Source organism: Belonocnema kinseyi, chromosome 6 (genome assembly GCF_010883055.1).
Source record: "Belonocnema kinseyi isolate 2016_QV_RU_SX_M_011 chromosome 6, B_treatae_v1, whole genome shotgun sequence".
Classification (NCBI taxonomy): Eukaryota; Metazoa; Arthropoda; class Insecta; order Hymenoptera; family Cynipidae; genus Belonocnema; species Belonocnema kinseyi.
In genome coordinates this window covers 4,673,561-4,690,968 of record NC_046662.1, presented here as the reverse complement: position 1 = coordinate 4,690,968, position 17,408 = coordinate 4,673,561, and the positions used below count along the sequence as shown (strand labels likewise).

The window sequence follows — 17,408 nt, the reverse complement described above, 5'->3', positions numbered from 1 at the left end:
AAGAGATATTTAGGAGTTTTAAAAAGATTAAAAATTATCATGCAAATTTTAGAAAGTTTTCTTAAAATCTTCTAGAATCTTTTTTGAAAATGTTGTTTAAATTTTTGAAAAACTTTTGAAATATTCTTTTAAAATAGTTTTTCAAAATGAACAATTATTTTTAATTTTCCTAGAAATCTTAAGAAAATGTTTTATTCCTTTGAAAAGCCTTTCACAATTCTTGAAATGAATCTAATTTTGTTGTTTAAAATATGCGAAAATCTACATTTTGTTTTATATTAGGCTATCATTTCAAGATTTACATTAAGTTTGAGTCTTTTCAAAACTTCTACATATATCTCAAGATTACTCAAATTTCGCCTACAAATAATAAATGTTCAATTGTTATTTATACATCCAGAATCTAAAGAAATTTTCTAAACTTTGCAGGATTTTCTAAAAAATTGTAGAAAAAAATCAATTAATTTTGACAGATATTTAGAAGTTCCGAAAAAAATTTCCAAAATGATTTTAAATTTAAAACAAATTTAAAACAATGTTTAGATTTATCATGAATTTGAAATAAGATTTTAAAGCTTTCCAAGGATGTTTAAACTATTCAAAAAGAAAATAATTGAATTTCTAATTTAAGAAGTGTTCAGTTGAAAATTTTTCAATTTTTCAATATTTGATGTTTCTAGCTTAAAATTCCTTAAAATTATATAATTTTGAAAAATTTTCATTCATTGATTTTCTAATTTAGAGCATTGGAAATGATAACATGGATTTATATTTTTTTGTATTGAAAAATGTTAGTACCTTAAATTTTATACGCGTAAATTATTGAGCGTTTGAATACAACATTTTTTAATTAAAAACTTTTAAATTTCGATTTTAAAAGTTCAAGATTTAAGAGTTCCACTTTGAGTGCTCTCATTTGCAGCTTAGTTTTTATTACCTCAAGTGGAAAATTTTTTAGCTTTAGTGTTCCATTTTTTAAATTTCATTGACCGTGAAAAATGTTGGCGAACCAGGAAAAAGCCGGGAAATGACCGGAAATTTATTTCGTCGATTAAGAAGGCCACCCTGAAAATTAATTTGTTTAAATTGACGTATTTCATTTTTTTGTTCAAAACTGATCTTTTTGTTTCAAAATTCAACAATGTGGTTAAAAATTTTTCTTTATTAGTCGAAAATTTAATTATTTGGTTGAGAATTTACGCATTTTGTTAAAAACCCATTTTTTAGCAGGAAATAAAGATTGATTTTTTAAAATTAATTTTCTTGCTTGAAAAAACATTTATTGTTGTTGAAAATTCATGTATTTTGTTTAAAAAAATCGTCTTTCTTGTGTAGAAAATTAATCCTTTTGCTTAAAAATTCTTTTTCTTGTTTAAACTCAACTGTTTGTTTGAAAATTCCTCTTTTTGGTTGTAAATAGAACTGCTTGATGAAAATTCAAAAACTTTAAAACATTTTTTTTCAAATTCATTTATTCTACTAGAAGATTCATCAATTTTTAAAGATTATGTTTTGTTTGAAAAATTAAATTTTTCAACTGAAAATTAAACTATTCCATTTTTTTGTGTTGAAAAATTGTATTTTTTAGTTTAAAATTCAACTATTTGGTTGGAAATTGTTCTTTTTTAGTTGAAAATTCATGTGTTTTGTTAAAAAAAATCGTCTTTATTTGGTAGAAAATTAATCCTTTCGTTTGAAAATTAATCTCCCTATTTTTAAACCCATCTTTTTCCTTGAAAATTCAATTATTCCAGTTAAATATTAATAATTTTAATTGAAAATACATCTTTTTGGTTGAAAATAAAACTACCTCGTTGAATTTTAAACTTTTTTGTTCAAAATTATTTTGTTTGTTTGTTTAAAATTTATTCATTCCGTTTGAATAATCATCATTTTATTTGAAAATGTATCACCTTTGTTCAAAATCTCTTGTTTTTTTGTGAAAAAAACTGAAAATTAAACTATTTCACTTTTTAGTTGAAAATTTATATTTTTTAGATCGACATTCAACTATTTGGTTCAAAATTGATCTATCATGTTAAAAATGAAATCTTTTTAATTGAAAAGTTATAAATTCGAAGAGATTTAAATTTAATTTAATATAGTTTTTAGTATTATTTAATTATTTGATTAATCGAAGGTATTAATAGTTGATTTTCGGTTGAAAAAGATTTCAGTTGACTTTTCATCATCAAAATTTGAATTTTTAAACAAGAAATAGGTTTCTACAAAAAAAATTGAATTTTTCAATTCGAAAAGACGAATTTTTAACCAAAAGCATGACTTTTTTAAAAAATTATTGAATTCTCTGCCAAAAAGTTGCATTTTGTCAAAAAAAATTTAATTTCTCTTAAAACAGATGAATTTTTATAAAACAAAATAATTAAAAACCCTAGTTGCATTTTCTCCTAAAAATATTTCAGTTGACTTTTCAAGAACAAAATATGAACTTTAAAAAAAAAAAATTCAGGGGAAAAACTAGTTTTCAAATTATTCAAAACTTTTTTATATTAATGTTTTATTATTCACAGCATAATGCATTATGGCAAAAAATATTCAATAAAATGAATGTCCGATTAAAAATAGTATTGCAATGTTTCGGCAACTATAATAATAAATTTGGTATCAAAATGTTCGGAAAAAATATTCTAAATAAATATATATAGGTCTCGGCTTACCAAAGTGCGACTTTTGAAAAAGTGTCAAGCGCAAACTGTTTAGAATTTTGCACTGATTTTAAGGCCGAAGTAACGGCCTTCGATTGTAGATAAAAAAAAAAATTATATAAAACCGGATCACTACATATATTTATTTTTATCAAAATATTCTAGAGTAAAATAAAGATATACTTTTTTCAATAACAGAGTTGCTACAAATCAGGTAATTCCAGAAAGTCTGGGAATATCAGGAAAAACTTGAGGATTCAAACTTTTTTTCTTGAAAATTCATCTTTTCTAGTTAAATTCAACTATTTTTGGCATAAAATTAAAATCCTTGATCGGTTAAAATATCAAATATCTGTTTTTCTTTGAGAATTAATCCTTTTTGATTGAAAATTCAAATACTTAGATGAAAGCGGAATTTCTTAGTTAAAAATAAATTTATTTGGTTGATAGCTTATAATTTTAGTTGACAAACCCTTGTTTTCAATGTTCGAAATTTAATTATTTCGTTAAAAATTATGTTTTCTAGTGAAATTATTGAAATTGTTATCGAAATTTCAAATTTGTGGGAGAGTATTTAAGGTTCTTGGTCACTAATTTCTCTTTTTGGCTAAATTTCCTTCATAAATTGAAACATTTGGTTGAAAGTTCATGTACTTTGTCAAAAATTCGTATATTTTCTTTAAAAATTCATTTTATTAGTTCAAAATTAATCTTTTTGGTTGAAAATTAGTTTTTTCTTATTCAGAACTAATTTTCTAAAATGAAAATGTAACTGTTCCATTTTTTATCGAAAATTGTTTTGTTTTTTTGTAGAAATTTATTCTTCTTGATTGAAAATTATACTTTTTCGTTAAAAATTTACATCGCTTCTCTTAAAAATTAATTTTTTTGCTGAAAATTAAATGAATCCATTTTTAGTTAAAAATGTATTTGTTTCGTCTTGTTGGCTAAAAATTCATTTTTGTGATTGAAAACGTAACTATTTTGCTGAAAATTCCTTTCTTTTTTGTTTGAAAATTTGTTTCACTAACTGAACATTTAAGTATTTTATTTTTGGTACAAAATTGATCTTTCAAGTTAAAAATTCATGTATTAGTGGAAAATTAAATTTTTGTTTGATTAAAGATTTATGGTTTTAGTTCAAAATTCAACTTGAACTATTCCATTTCTTGTGGAAAATTGACATTCCGTGATAGAAATGTAATATTTTTCATTAAAAAGTGTTTCGATCTACAGAAAATTTAACTATTTTCTTTTTTGTCAAAAATACATTTATTTGGTTGATAATTCGTAATTTTAGTTAACAAGTGTGTGTATTTTTTCCAAATTTAATTATTTTCTTGAAAATTATGTTTTCTAGTTAAAGATTAATACATGTTTAGTTCAAAATTTAACTTCTTAAATTTAAAAATCAAATATTTGGTTTAAAAATCATGTATTTCATTGAAAATTCGAATTTTTGGGCTAATATTTAAGCTTTTTGGTGACTAATTTTATCTTTTTGGTGTAAAATTCCTTTAAAACTTCAAATATTTCGTTGAAAATACATGTAGTTTGTTAAAAATTCGTCAATTTTAATAGAAAATTGATCTTTTTTTATATAAATTTAATCTTCTTGGTTAAAAATTATACTAAAATTGAACTATTTATTAAAAATCCGACTTTTTTTAGCAGAAGGGTACTCTTCTCATTAGTTGAAACTTCATCTTTTTGGTTAAAAATTAATTTCTGTTTTTCAAAATTCCTTCATTTTTGGGTTGAAAATTTATTTTACTAACTGAAAATTTAAGTATTCTATTTTCGGTCGAAAATTTATCTTTATAGATGATAATTCTTGTATTTGGTTAAAAATTAAATGTTTTTAGTTAAAGATTTATCATTTTAGTTGAAAATTCACTTTAAACATTCCATTTTTTTGTGCAAAATTGTCATTTTTTAATAGAAATGTAATCTTTTTCTTTTAAAAAATGTTCTGTTCTGTAGAAAATTTAACTAATCTATTTTTTGTTGAAAATTCGTTTCTTTTTATATAGAAAATTCATCTTTTGGGTGAAAATTCCACTATTTGGTCAGAAATTCATATTTTTGGTTGAAAATTGATATTTTTCGTTAAAGATTAATTAATTTGGCTTTAAACTCTTTTTTAATTTGCTTTTATAACTACAAATTGAACTATTCTAGTTTTTGTTTGTAAATTTATCTTTTTTAGTTGAAAATTTATAGATTTTATTGAAACTATATCTTTTTAGGTAAAAAATTCATCTTTTGGGTTTAAAATTGAATTATTTTGTCAAGAATTAATTTTTTTTAATTATTGTTTTAACTCAACATTTAATTCTTCTAAATATGTTTGGTTAAAAGATCTTTTTTTATTTTTTGAACGTTTATTTTTCTAACATTTTAACTTTTCTAATTTCGGTTTAAAATTGATCGTTTTCAGATGAAAATTCATTTACTTTGTTGAAAGTGAGTCTTTTTTGGTAGAAAAATTAATCTTTTGGATTGAAAATTCAATTATTTCATTAAAAATGTATTTAATAAAATTAGAGAATATAAAAAATATAAATAAATTATATATAATAAATAAAATATAGTTTAAAAAAATAAAAATTTATAAATTGGGATATTGTAGCAACACTGAATAAGGCACTCTCTAATGCGAATCATATGTTTTCTATTTCTTTGACATTTTTTACCATTTAAACTAAGCGCCTTTTCCAATTTGAAGCGATACATTTTCCTGCAAATTTTAAATAATGTAATTATTATCAATAAAGATATAAAATACGATTTTTGAAATCCTAATTTAAAATGCTTATCCATTTTTTAATTAATTATAGGGATTCTTCGCCGGATTGGGAAAAGGCGTAGTGGGGACGGTAACGAAACCAGTTGTTGGAATGTTGGATCTTGCATCAGAAACGGCGACAGCTATTCGCGAAACAAGCCGAAGGTAATTATAATTTTTACAGCGAATTTTAGTCTATTTTTTTAGGATTTCGTAGCTCTGGGCAGAAATCTCTAAGAGTTTCGGACGGGAGAAGTAGTGGGGACGAATGCAGGCCTCGGAGTCACCACGTTTTTGACACTATTTCGAACTTTTTTTCAGCAATTACACTCTTTTGCGCTTTTTTCGAGAAAAAAAAAACGATACTAAGATACTATTTTCTCACAATTGTCTGCTAAAAAGTTTGTTTTCCTTTTTTTCAAGAAAGTTTTTAAAAAAATGAGCTTTTAAAAAAGCTGCTCGATTTTCAACCAAATAGTTCAATTTTCAATCAAAAAGATGGACTCTCAACAATTTTCAACCTGAAAATACAAACTTTCAGCGTAAAATGTAATAGTTGATATTTAAACCAGAAGAGATTTTGATTTTAAATTAAAATCAGTTCAGTATAACAAAAAAAAAGAAGAAGAATTATTAAGACAATTCATATATTTCATTACAAATAATTCAATTTCAAATCAAGACGATTAATTTTCGATCAAAAAGAAAGATTTTTTATGTAAATATAACAATATTTAATCAAATAGTTGAATTTTCAATGAAAAATATTAATTTTCGATCAAGTAGTTGAAATTTCAATTAACAACTGACGATTTTCAGCTAAAAAATATTAAGTTTCAACTAAAAGATGAATTTTCTACCAAAATGTTAAATTTCCAACTAAAAAGTTGAATTTTCAAACTGAAAATACTCATTTTCGCCAATAAAATTGTAATATTTGATATTGTAACCAATAAAATATTTTAATTTTAAGTAAAAAACAGTTAAATATAACCCGAAAAGACGATTTTTAGAGAAAATTTTTCGACCAAGTAGTTAAAATTTCAATTTAAAAATATCAATTTCCAACTAAAAAATCTAAAGTTTCAACCAAAAGTTGAATTTTTAACTAAAAAACATGCATTGAAAAAGGCCAATTTTCAACCAAAACTCGAATAGTTAAATTTTCAGTAACAAAAATTAATTTGCAATAAAATGAAAACGAATATTTTACAAGACTATTTTAATTTTATACCAAACTGTGAAATTTACAAGCCAACAACAAAAAAGTTCATTTTTAACCAACCTTTTGATTTTTCAACAATATAGTCAAATTTTCAGTTTAAAAAAATAATTTTTAACCCGAAAAAAATTAACTAGTAACTGAAATCATGAATCTTCAACAAAAAAAATTATTTTTTACGAAAGTAGTTTAACCTTCTACCAAGGAATTGAATTTTTAAAAAATTTCTTATGGAAATATCTGAATTCTCAACTAAAACAGATTAATTTTCTACCAAAAAGACGAATTTTGAACAAAATACATCAATTTTAAACCCAATAGTTCCATTTTCTAGAAAAGTGTTGAACTTTCAACAAAAAGTTATTTTTAAACTGGTAAAGATTAATTTTTAACCAGGCAATTGCACTTTCAATCAACAAATTTTTAATTTCCGCTGAAAGAGGTTCGTTTTCGAACCACAAATATAAATTTTCAATAGAAAAAATTGTGAATCAAGAAAGAAAATATTTTTCTACGACCTGTAAATACTAATTTTCAATAATAAATGTAATATTTTATATTTTAAATAAAAAATAATTCAATATAAACAAAGAAGACGATTTTTCTAACCAAATCCATCAATATTCTATCAAATTGTTCTACTTTCAAACCAAAAAAGTTGTTTTTCAACGGAAGCAGATTAATTTTTATCCGGACACTTGAATTTTTCAATAAAAAAATTGAAAACTGTATATAAAGAGATTCATTTTCAAACCAGAATGATAAATTTTCAACAAAAAAATTGCATTTTTGACTAAAAAAAAAAGATTTCATACGAAAAAGCTTCCCAACAAAATAAATCAAATTTCAACCAAATAATTCAATTTTCTACAAAATTAGTGAATTTTCAACAAGAAAATTATTTTTCAAACGAAACAGATTAATTTTTGATCAGAAAGTTACATTTTAAAACAAAAATTGGAAATTTCTGTAGAAACAGATTCAGTTTTAAACCAGAAAGATAAATGTTCAAAAACATATTTGCATATTTAACTAATAAAATTGATTTTCTACCAAAAAGACGAATTTTCAACAAAATGCATCAATTTTCAATCCAATATTTTAATTTTCTACCAAATTGTTGAATTTTCAACTAAAAAAAATGATTTTTTAATCGAAAAAGATTAATTTTTGACCAGACGGGTGGACATTCAACCAACAAATTTTAAATTTTTGCTGAAGGAGGTTCATTTGCGAACCACAAATATAAATTTTTAATAAAAAAAATCGTTAGTCAAGAAAGAAAGAAAATTCTCTACATAACAGATGAATTTTCAACCTGAAAATACTAATTTTCAACAAGAAATGTTACAGTTTATATTTAAAATAAAAAATAGTTTAAATATAACCGAAGTAGACAAATTGTTGATTTTTCCAAACTAAAAATGTAAATTTTCAACAAAAAACTGTTTGTCAACCGAAAAAGATTATTTTTCAACCAGACATTTGCATTTTTCACTAAAAAAATGGAAAATTCTACATAAAGCGATTGAATTTCAAACAAGGCTGATAAATTTTCAAAAAAAATAATTGCATATTTGACAAAAAAAGATTTTTTACGAAAAAGACGAGTATCCCACAAAATAAATCAAATTTCTACCTAATAGTTCAATTTTATACCAAAGTATTGAATTTTTAATAAAAAAATTACTTTTTAATCAAAACATATTAATTTTTGATCAGATATCATCAATTTTCAACCCGATAGTTCAATATTCTACTAAATTGTTAAATTTTTAACAAAGAAATTGTTTTTCAATCGAAACACATTTTTTTAAACCAAACAGTTGCATTTTTAACCAAAAAATTGAAATTTATATAGATAGAGATTATTTTTCAAACTTAAAAGATACATTTTCAAAAGCATATTTGCATTTTTAATTAAAAAATTTATTTTCTAACAAAAAGACGAATTTAAAAAAAATTAAATGAATTTTCAAACCGATGGTTCAATTTTTATACTAAATTGTTAAATTTTCAAACCAAAAATGAAAAATTTCAACTAAAAAGCATTTTTTTTTTTTTATTAATTTTCAACCAGAAATTTCCAGCTCTAACTAAACAAAATTGAAAATTCTACAGAAAGAGATGGATTTTCAAATAAGAATGATAAATTTTCAAAAAAATAATTGCATTTTTGACAGCCACATCAACAAAATATTTTCTACGAAAAAGACGAGTTTCCGACAAAATAAATCAAATTTCCACCTAATAGTTCAATTTTCTACCAAAGTATTGAATGTTCAATCAAAAAAGTTATTTTTTAATCGAAACAGATTATTTTTTGATCAGAGATCATATATTCATATATTCTTCATTAAAGGATTTTTTTTAATTTCAAATATTGTTTCAGTCTAAAATATTCCATTTTTAACCCATTCAAATTGAAATTTTTAATTAAAAAATATTATTTATTGAATATTTAGCAATATTTGAATTTTTATTTAAGACAAGTAAATTAAAACGAAATATTTAAAAGTAAAGAATCTTTAACTGAATTGTTCGACATAGAAAGCCTGGAATCTTTAAAATGTCGAAAAATGCTCAATATGTAAATGAAATTTTTTAATTTTGATGTATAATTTACAAATGAACATTTGTAGAAAAAATTTGAGTAATTTTAAGAGACATTTAGGAGTTTAAAAAAGATAAAATATTGTCATGCAAATTTTAGAAAGTTTTCTTAAAATCTTCTAGAATCTTTTTTGAAACTTTTGTTTAAATCTTTGAAAAACTTTTGAAATATTCTCTTAAAATAATGTTTCAAAATGAAAAATTATTTTTAATTTTCTTAGGAATCTTAGGAAAATTTTTTTGAAGCCTTTCACAATTCTTGAAAACAATCTAATTTTGTTGTTTGAAATCATTTCAAATTTTATATTAAGTTACAATATTTTCAAAATTTCTACATATGTCTTCAAATTACTTAAATTTCGCCTACAAATGATAAATGTTCAATTTTTATTCATACATCCAAATTGTGAAGAAATTTTCTAAAATTTGCAGGATTTTCTGAAAATTGTAGAAAAAAATCAAGTAATTTTGACAGATATTTAGAAGTTCTAAAAAAAAATCCAAAATAATTTTAAATTTGCAACAAATTTAAAACAACTTCTAGATTTCTCAAGATTTTGAAATAAAATTTGGAAGCTTTCCAAGGATGTTTAAACTAGTTAAAAAGAAAATAAGTGAATTTCTAATTTAAGAAGTTTTCAGTCAAAAAATTTCCAATTTTTCAGTATTTAATGTTTCTAGCTTAAAATTCCTTAAAATTATATAATTTTGAAAATTTTAAAGTTCATTGATTGGCTTTTTAATTTATAGCATTGAAAATGGTAAAGTGGATTTAAATTTTTGCATATTGGAAAATGTTAGTACCTTTAATTTTATACGCGTAAATTATTGAGCATTTGAATACAACATTGTTTAATTAAAAACTTTTAAATTTCAGATTTAAAAGTTCAAAACTTAACAATTCCACTTTGAGTGCTTTCATTTGTAACTCACTTTTTAATACCTCAAGTTGAATTTTTTTAGCTTTAGTGTTTCATTTTTTTTTATTTCTTTGAACGTGAAAAATGTTTGCGAACCGGGAAAAAAACCGGGAATTTATTTTGTAGATTAAAACGGCCACTCTGGCTAGTGATCGCCAATCGGTTTGTCGTGAGAATAAGTAAGGCTCAATTTGATTTCTAACGAAGCTTTTGCTCTGCGACAAATGATATTTTTAATAAACATTGAAGTTCATTTTGAATACCTGCAAAATATCATGATTTTGTTTTGATACTTCTTTTTCAAAATTTGTGACACTATTTACACTATTTTCAATCTCTAAAGTTAGCCCGGGGCCTGCAAATGAAGGGAGGGGTAGTAGGGTAAATGAGGGAAAGAGTAGTATGGTGAAATTAGGGGAGGAAAATAAGGTAGGGATTAGGGAAATTTAAGGCAAGGGGTGGGCAAATAGAGGGTGTGAAGGGAAATGAGTATTGGGGGTTTGAGGGGAAAAGAAATTAGTGGTGAGGAGTGAAGGGAAAAGATAAAAGAGGAAGTAGTGAGAATGAAGGGAGGGCAAGTAGGGGAATTTTAGGGAAAGAAGTAGGGAAGGGTGGGGAAAGTAGAAGTGTGTGAAAATAAGGGGAGAGAAAGTAGGGGTATTGAGGTTAAAAGAGCGGAGTGAACGTAAAGGAATTTAGGGGACATAAAAAAAGGCAAGTAGGTGAAGTGTTGTAAAATTAGAGGTAGAGTGGGAGGATAAACGAGAGAAGGAAAAGTAGGTCAAATAAGAGTATTGGAAATAGAGAAGAGAGGGAATTGTAGGTTTCGGAATTAGGTCTATTAAGGGTAAATGGAGAAAGTTATAGTAGAGGAATTAAGGAGAGAAGTAGGTAGAGCAAATGGAAGAAGTGTTGGAAAATTAGGGTTGGTGAGTGAAGAGAAAGGAGGGAAGCGCAGGGGAAGTGATTGCAAATTTCTAATCTCAGTGAGGGGAAACGAGAGAAGGGAAAATGAGGGAATTGGAAGTAGAGGAGATGAAAGGAGAAGGAAAAAGTTGTGGAGGAGGGGGCGTGAGGTAAATGTGGAGAGGGAGATTAGGGAACTAAAGGAGAAGTAGGGGAGGTAAATTGATGGAGAGGGAAGTTTGAACAACCCAATGAACGTCTGAATATGCTAAAAAACCCCTTTTTGCCTAATTTTTCATGTAATTGAAAAATGATCATTTGTGGTTTTAGTGCTCATCGAGTGATACCAAAACGAGATCGACTGCCGCGAGTCGCTAGCGGCCCGGCGGGTCTCCTACCCCCTTACAGTTACCAGCAGGCCGAGGGTCAAGAATTTCTCTATATCATAAATAATCGGGACTATTCGGAACTGTTCGTGGCCTACGAGTGTTTGCGGAGTGGCGCGGATAATCTGAAAGTTCTAGTGTCGAATGAAAGAGTTCGCATCATTTCTGGAGGCACGAAGGGAGTCGTGACGGAAGTTAGTTTGGCCGATCTGCTCCAGTGTCAACCAACCCACAAACTTGAGAGTAATGGCCTTACTCTTCATTACATAGAATTAACTTCGAGAGATTCAGTCGCTTCGACTAATCTCGTTGGATCTGAGGTGCTAAGAAGACCAAAGGTTAGATGCGACAATGAAGCCGTTGCTAAATGGGTAAGTTTTTTTAGTTTTTCATATTTTTACTTCAGGTTTATTCACCTTTTTCTTTTTAAATGTCCTTCTTTTATTTATTCCTTTATTTTATTTTGTTTTCAATTTTTCACTTTCGACAACTCTAGAATCAGTTGTGCCAAAAAATTGTTTCAACTAAGAAAATTAGTTTTCTACCAAAAAATATGAATTTTTAACAAAATAGTTCAATTCTCAAACAAAAAGATTAATTTTTTATAACAATAGATGAATTTTCAACCAAAAAGGTGGAATTTTCACTTCAAACATTTTTTTTCAAGACAAAAAACGAATTTTCAATAAAATAGTTCAATTTTCAATTAGCGAGATGAATCGTCAACCACAAAATTTATTTTTAACGAAGTAATTGAACTTTCAGCCAAAAACTTGAATTCTCACCAACAAGATTTAATTTTCTACAAAAAAATACAAGTTTTTAAAAAATTATTTTAATTTACAGTCCAAAAATATGAATTTTCTACCGAAAAGTACGGATTTTTAACAAAGTAGTTTTATTTTTCACCTCAAAATTTGACTAAAAATGTTTTTACAGATTGTTATTGAATCATAGAGATTAATTTTCAACGCAAAATGTAATATATAATATTTTAACCAAAAAATATTTTTATTTTAAATAAAAGAAACTGTTGAATTTAACTAAAAAGCACAAATATTTAACAAAATACTTAAATTTTCAACTTAAACGGATTATTTTCTTACTAAAAAAGACGAATTTTTTACTAAATATGGACAATTTAAATTTCCAACCACAAAAATCAGTTTCGAGCTAGAATTGTAATATTTTATGTTTCAAACAAAAACATTTTAATTTTCAAATTAGTAAAAATAATACGAGGTTTCTTCAAAACAGTTGAATATTTAATCAACTGTTTTAAATAAAATAGCTGCATTTTTAATCGAGAAAAATATTTCAGTTAAGAAACAAAACAAATTTTTATCAAATATGTAGTTGAATTTTCAGTTAAGAAAATTGATTTTCAACAAATAAAATGAACTTGAAGCAAAACAACGAAATTTCCATACAGAAAATATGAATTTTCAATAAAAAAAAGTCAACTTTTAACCAAATAGTTGAATTTTTAACCAGCATGATTATGCATGCAAAAAAGTGTCAACAAAATAGTTCAATTTTCATTCTGAGAGATGGATTTTCAACTAAAATTGTTAAAAAAAAAAGAATTAAAAAAAAGAGATGTAATAGTTAATATTTCTACCACCAAAGATGTATTTCAGAACAAAAAAAATGGAATTTTAAATAAAAACCAGTTAAATTCAATAAAAAAAAACGAAATTTCTACCTTTTTATCCCAAAAAGAAAAAATTTTAATAAAGTACTAGAATTTTCAACAAAATAGTCCAATTATAAACTAAGAGATTAGTTCTCGATTATAATGATGTATTTTCAATTAAAATTAATCATTTTTATCCACAAAAAAAAGAAATTTTTAACAAAGGAGTTCATCTTGCAAGCAATTAGTTGAATTTTTAACCAAATAGACGAATTTACAACAAAATAGTTGAATGGTCAATGAAAAAGGTCAGTTTTCAATCATGAAGATTAATTTTTAAGAACAAAAAAAAAATAAATTTTAAAACAAATAGATGAATTTGCACCTAAAATAGTCGCGCAAAAAAATTTCAACCAAAGTCATAAATTTTCAAGTCAAATTATGAATCTTTACCTGTAATAATTGAATTTCAAACAACAAAAATAATTTTTAAAAAAGTATTAAAATTTTGAAACAAAAAAGTTAAATTCTAAATGAAAAATGTAGTATATAGCTGATATTTCATCCAAATGAGATTTTTTTTTAATCAAGACAGGGTTTAATTTGACTAAAATAGCGAATTTTCAACAAAATAGTGAAATTTGCAACCAAGAAAGATATTTCAGTCAAGAAAAAACAATAATTTCAAACAAATTATTTAATTCACAAGTCAGAAAGGCGAATGTTTTACAAAGCAGATAAATTTCGAAATCTAAAATATGAAATTTTAACTATAAGTATCAATTTTTAAGGAAAAATATATCACTAAAATTTGCAGTCAAAACAATTTTAAATCCAGACTACACAATTTACGTTTTATTTAAAAAAGAAGTTAAATTAGTCAAAGATTTTCAAATATTTTTTATTTATAAAAATTCATTTCGGATATTCAAATATTTTAATAAATATATTATTGTTTTTAATGAACGCAATTTGTTTCTTTATTTATTATTATTATTATTATTTATTGATATCATTTAACATTTTTCTGGATATCTAAAAAAAAATTCATTCTCTTGAAACCTTCCGTAATTTTTTAAATAATTTTATTAAATTTATTGTATATTTTTTTTAAATATTTATTATAATAATAATTAAATATTATCTCAATAAAGTGAATTAAGTATTGAAATTAGCTACATATTTCCCTCTCATACATTTCAGCTATATATTTAACTTTAAACTAAGCTCAACTTTTAACTTAAATTTGGTAGAATATTCATTTAGAAACGAACTGGTAAAACAAAATTAAAAATTAAAAAATTTTCTCAAAAATTCCACTTTTTAGCTTAAAAACTAAACTCTTTTGTTAAAAATTAAGTTCTATTGGTAAAAATGGATCATTTTTGGTTGGGAAATCGTCCTTTTGAGTTGTAAATAAATTTTTTTTCTGTTTAAAAATTCAACTGATTGTACAGTTTTCGTCTTTGTGGCTCGAAAATTCAACAATTTGATGGACATTTTGTTCTTTTTTGGCTTTAAAATTTCATTTTAAAATTAAATTGTTTCAATTTTAAGATATTAAATTGTTGATTTAATTTGAAAGTTTCGAAGAAACCATTTGAACTGAAACCATTTAAAAAGTTACTCAAAATACTTAGAAAAACTAAAATCTTCAATAAAAAAATTGGTGTAAAGAAAAAAATATTAAATTTAGAAAAATCGATTTGGTTGAAGAGTTAACTATTTTAATGTGAAATTATTTTTCTTTTCTTTGAAAATTAGTTTTTTTTTTTGGTAGAAAATCCAACTATTGAGTTAAAAATTGATCTTTTCGAGATTAAAACCTACACATTTTTTTGTAAACATTCTACTTTTTAGTTAAGAAACTCATCTATTTTGTTGATAAGTAATGAAACTGAAGAAAAATTTTGAAATTAAAAACGGGAAGTGGCTGCTCGTATTATTGAAAAAGAGAGTTTCATTTTTAACCGAAAAATATGAAAGATCTGCCAAAAAAGATGAATTTTCAACCAAATAATTAAATTTTTAGCTAAAAATATTATTTTACAATCAAGAACATTAATTTTCTGCCAAAAAGGACAAATTAAAAAAAAAACGAATTTTCAAACATATAGTTGAAATTTCGACTAAAAATAAGATAAATTTTAAATAAAAAATGGAAAAGTGAAATTTTCCGAAAATAACATTGTGTTCAACAAAATATTGATTGTATGTCCAAATTTATTCGAGTCTGTGTGTATATGTATTTATTCGTGCAAAATTATCAGAACAATTATGAGTTTTTTTAATTAATATGATTAATTTATTTTTAACAAATTAGTTCAACTTTCAAGCAAATAGTTGAATTTTCAAATAATTTTTTTTTTTATTAGGCTATTATTCTATTTTCTTCGAAAACTTTACTATTTCGTAGAAAATTTACTTTTTGTTTAAAATTTATATTTTGGCGTTGAAAAATGAACTGAAATATTTTCTGGATGAAAGTTCCACTCATGAAAAAAATTGGTTTTTATTACAAGTTCATCTGTTTCGGTACACAATTGATCTTTTTTGTATAAAAATGCAATTATTTGCTAGATAATTCAACTATTTTGTGAAAAAATAATCCTTTCTGGTCAAGAAAGTTCGTCTTTTTGGGTTGAAAATTTAATTTTTTCGTAGAAATTTATTTCTTGTTTAAAAATTCATATTTTGAGCGTGAAAACTAAACTGTAATCTTTTTCAACTGAAAATTCAACCATTTTTTTATTCATGTTTTTGATTGAAAAATTCATCTGGTTTAGTAGATTTTTTTGTTTTATGAAAATGCAACTTTGGTTAAAAAATATTCTTCTGTCGTTGAATATTCAACTGTTTTCTTTGAAAAATTTGGTTGAAGTGTTGAAGATTTATATTTTTAGTTGAAAATTCATCTATTTGGTCGCAAGTTTAACTATTTTGTTGAAAATTAATAATTAAAAAAATGTAACAAAGTAGTTCAACTTTGAACCTAGTAGATGAGTTTTTCTTTTATTTGATATTTGAACTGATGAAGATTTTAATTTTTAACTAAAAACAGTTGAATTGTACAAAAAAGCGATTTTTCAATAAAATATTTAAAATATAAAAAAGTATAATTCTACAAAAGCGACAAATTCTCAACCTAAACACATTAATTTCTAACCAAACAGTAATATTTTGAAAGAAGCGAAATCAATTTTCTACAAAGAATGGAAGTTACATTTCCATTTTGAAAAATTTTACGAAAATTGAAAATTTAATTTTTAAATTCTTAGACCTGATGAAAATGTTGAATGAATTTGAAATGAATTTACAACTGTTGAAAATTAGAGATTTTTAATATAATTGAATTTTCAACAAATTTAAATAGTATAAAATAATTAATATTATTAAATAGTATAAAAATGAAACTATCTGGTTGAGAATTCAACAATTTCGTTAAAAAGTCATCCTTTTTATTTAAAAAATTCGTCTTTTTGGATTGAAAATTCAATTGTTTTGGTAGAAATTTATTTATTGTTAAAAAATTCCTAGTTTGATCGTGAAAACTCGACTAAAATCTTTTTCAACAGAAAATTCAACTATTTTTTTTTGAAAATTTAAGTTTTTTTTTAAAACTTCATCTGTTAAAAGAAAACATTTCGTTTTTTGTATGAAAATGCAACTTTTTGGTTAAAAATCGTTCTTCTTTGCTCGATAATTCAACTAATTTGTTTAAAACATTTGGTTGAATCGCTTTGTTAAGAAATCACTTTTTTGTTAAAGATTTATATTATAAGTTGAAAAGTTATCTCGTTAGTTAAAAGTTTAATTGTCCTCTTGAAAATTAATATTTTTTAATTGAAAATTAAACTACTTGGATCAAATTGAAACTAAATTGTGAAATTTTTCTTTACTGGATGTTTATGTCTGGTTGAAAATTTAACTGTTTAGTGAAAAATACTTCTTTTTTTGTTTGTTTAGAATTCATTTTTTAACAGAAAATGTAACTTTTCCATTTTTTTAAGATTTATATTTTTTAGTTAAAAATTCGTTCAATAATTTAGATAAACTTTTATTCATTTTTCGAGTGGAAAATTTTTATTTGTTGGAAATTCGTCTTTTTGGTTTTAAAATTCCTTTCTTTTGTTGTATAAATTTTATTCTTTTTTAATTAAAATATAAGCTACGAAGGTAGTTCAATAAGTCCTTAGAATGAAGTATAAAAACAATTTTTTTTTATTTTTCAACATAATCTCCTTGGAGCTCTATACACTTGGTCAATCGCT

At 24.0% G+C, this 17,408-nt stretch overlaps 1 protein-coding gene across 2 annotated transcripts in view; it reads left to right on the top strand.

Annotated features, from left to right (window-relative positions):
• Positions 1–17,408, top strand: part of LOC117174377 (vacuolar protein sorting-associated protein 13D) — a 277,354-nt gene that overhangs the window by 258,813 nt on the left and 1,133 nt on the right. For both annotated transcript variants that reach the window (XM_033363451.1, XM_033363449.1), the window contains 2 exons: positions 5,507–5,619; positions 11,446–11,872. In XM_033363451.1, the coding sequence (XP_033219342.1) occupies positions 5,507–5,619; positions 11,446–11,872 (540 nt within the window). The remainder of the gene's footprint in view (positions 1–5,506; positions 5,620–11,445; positions 11,873–17,408) is intronic.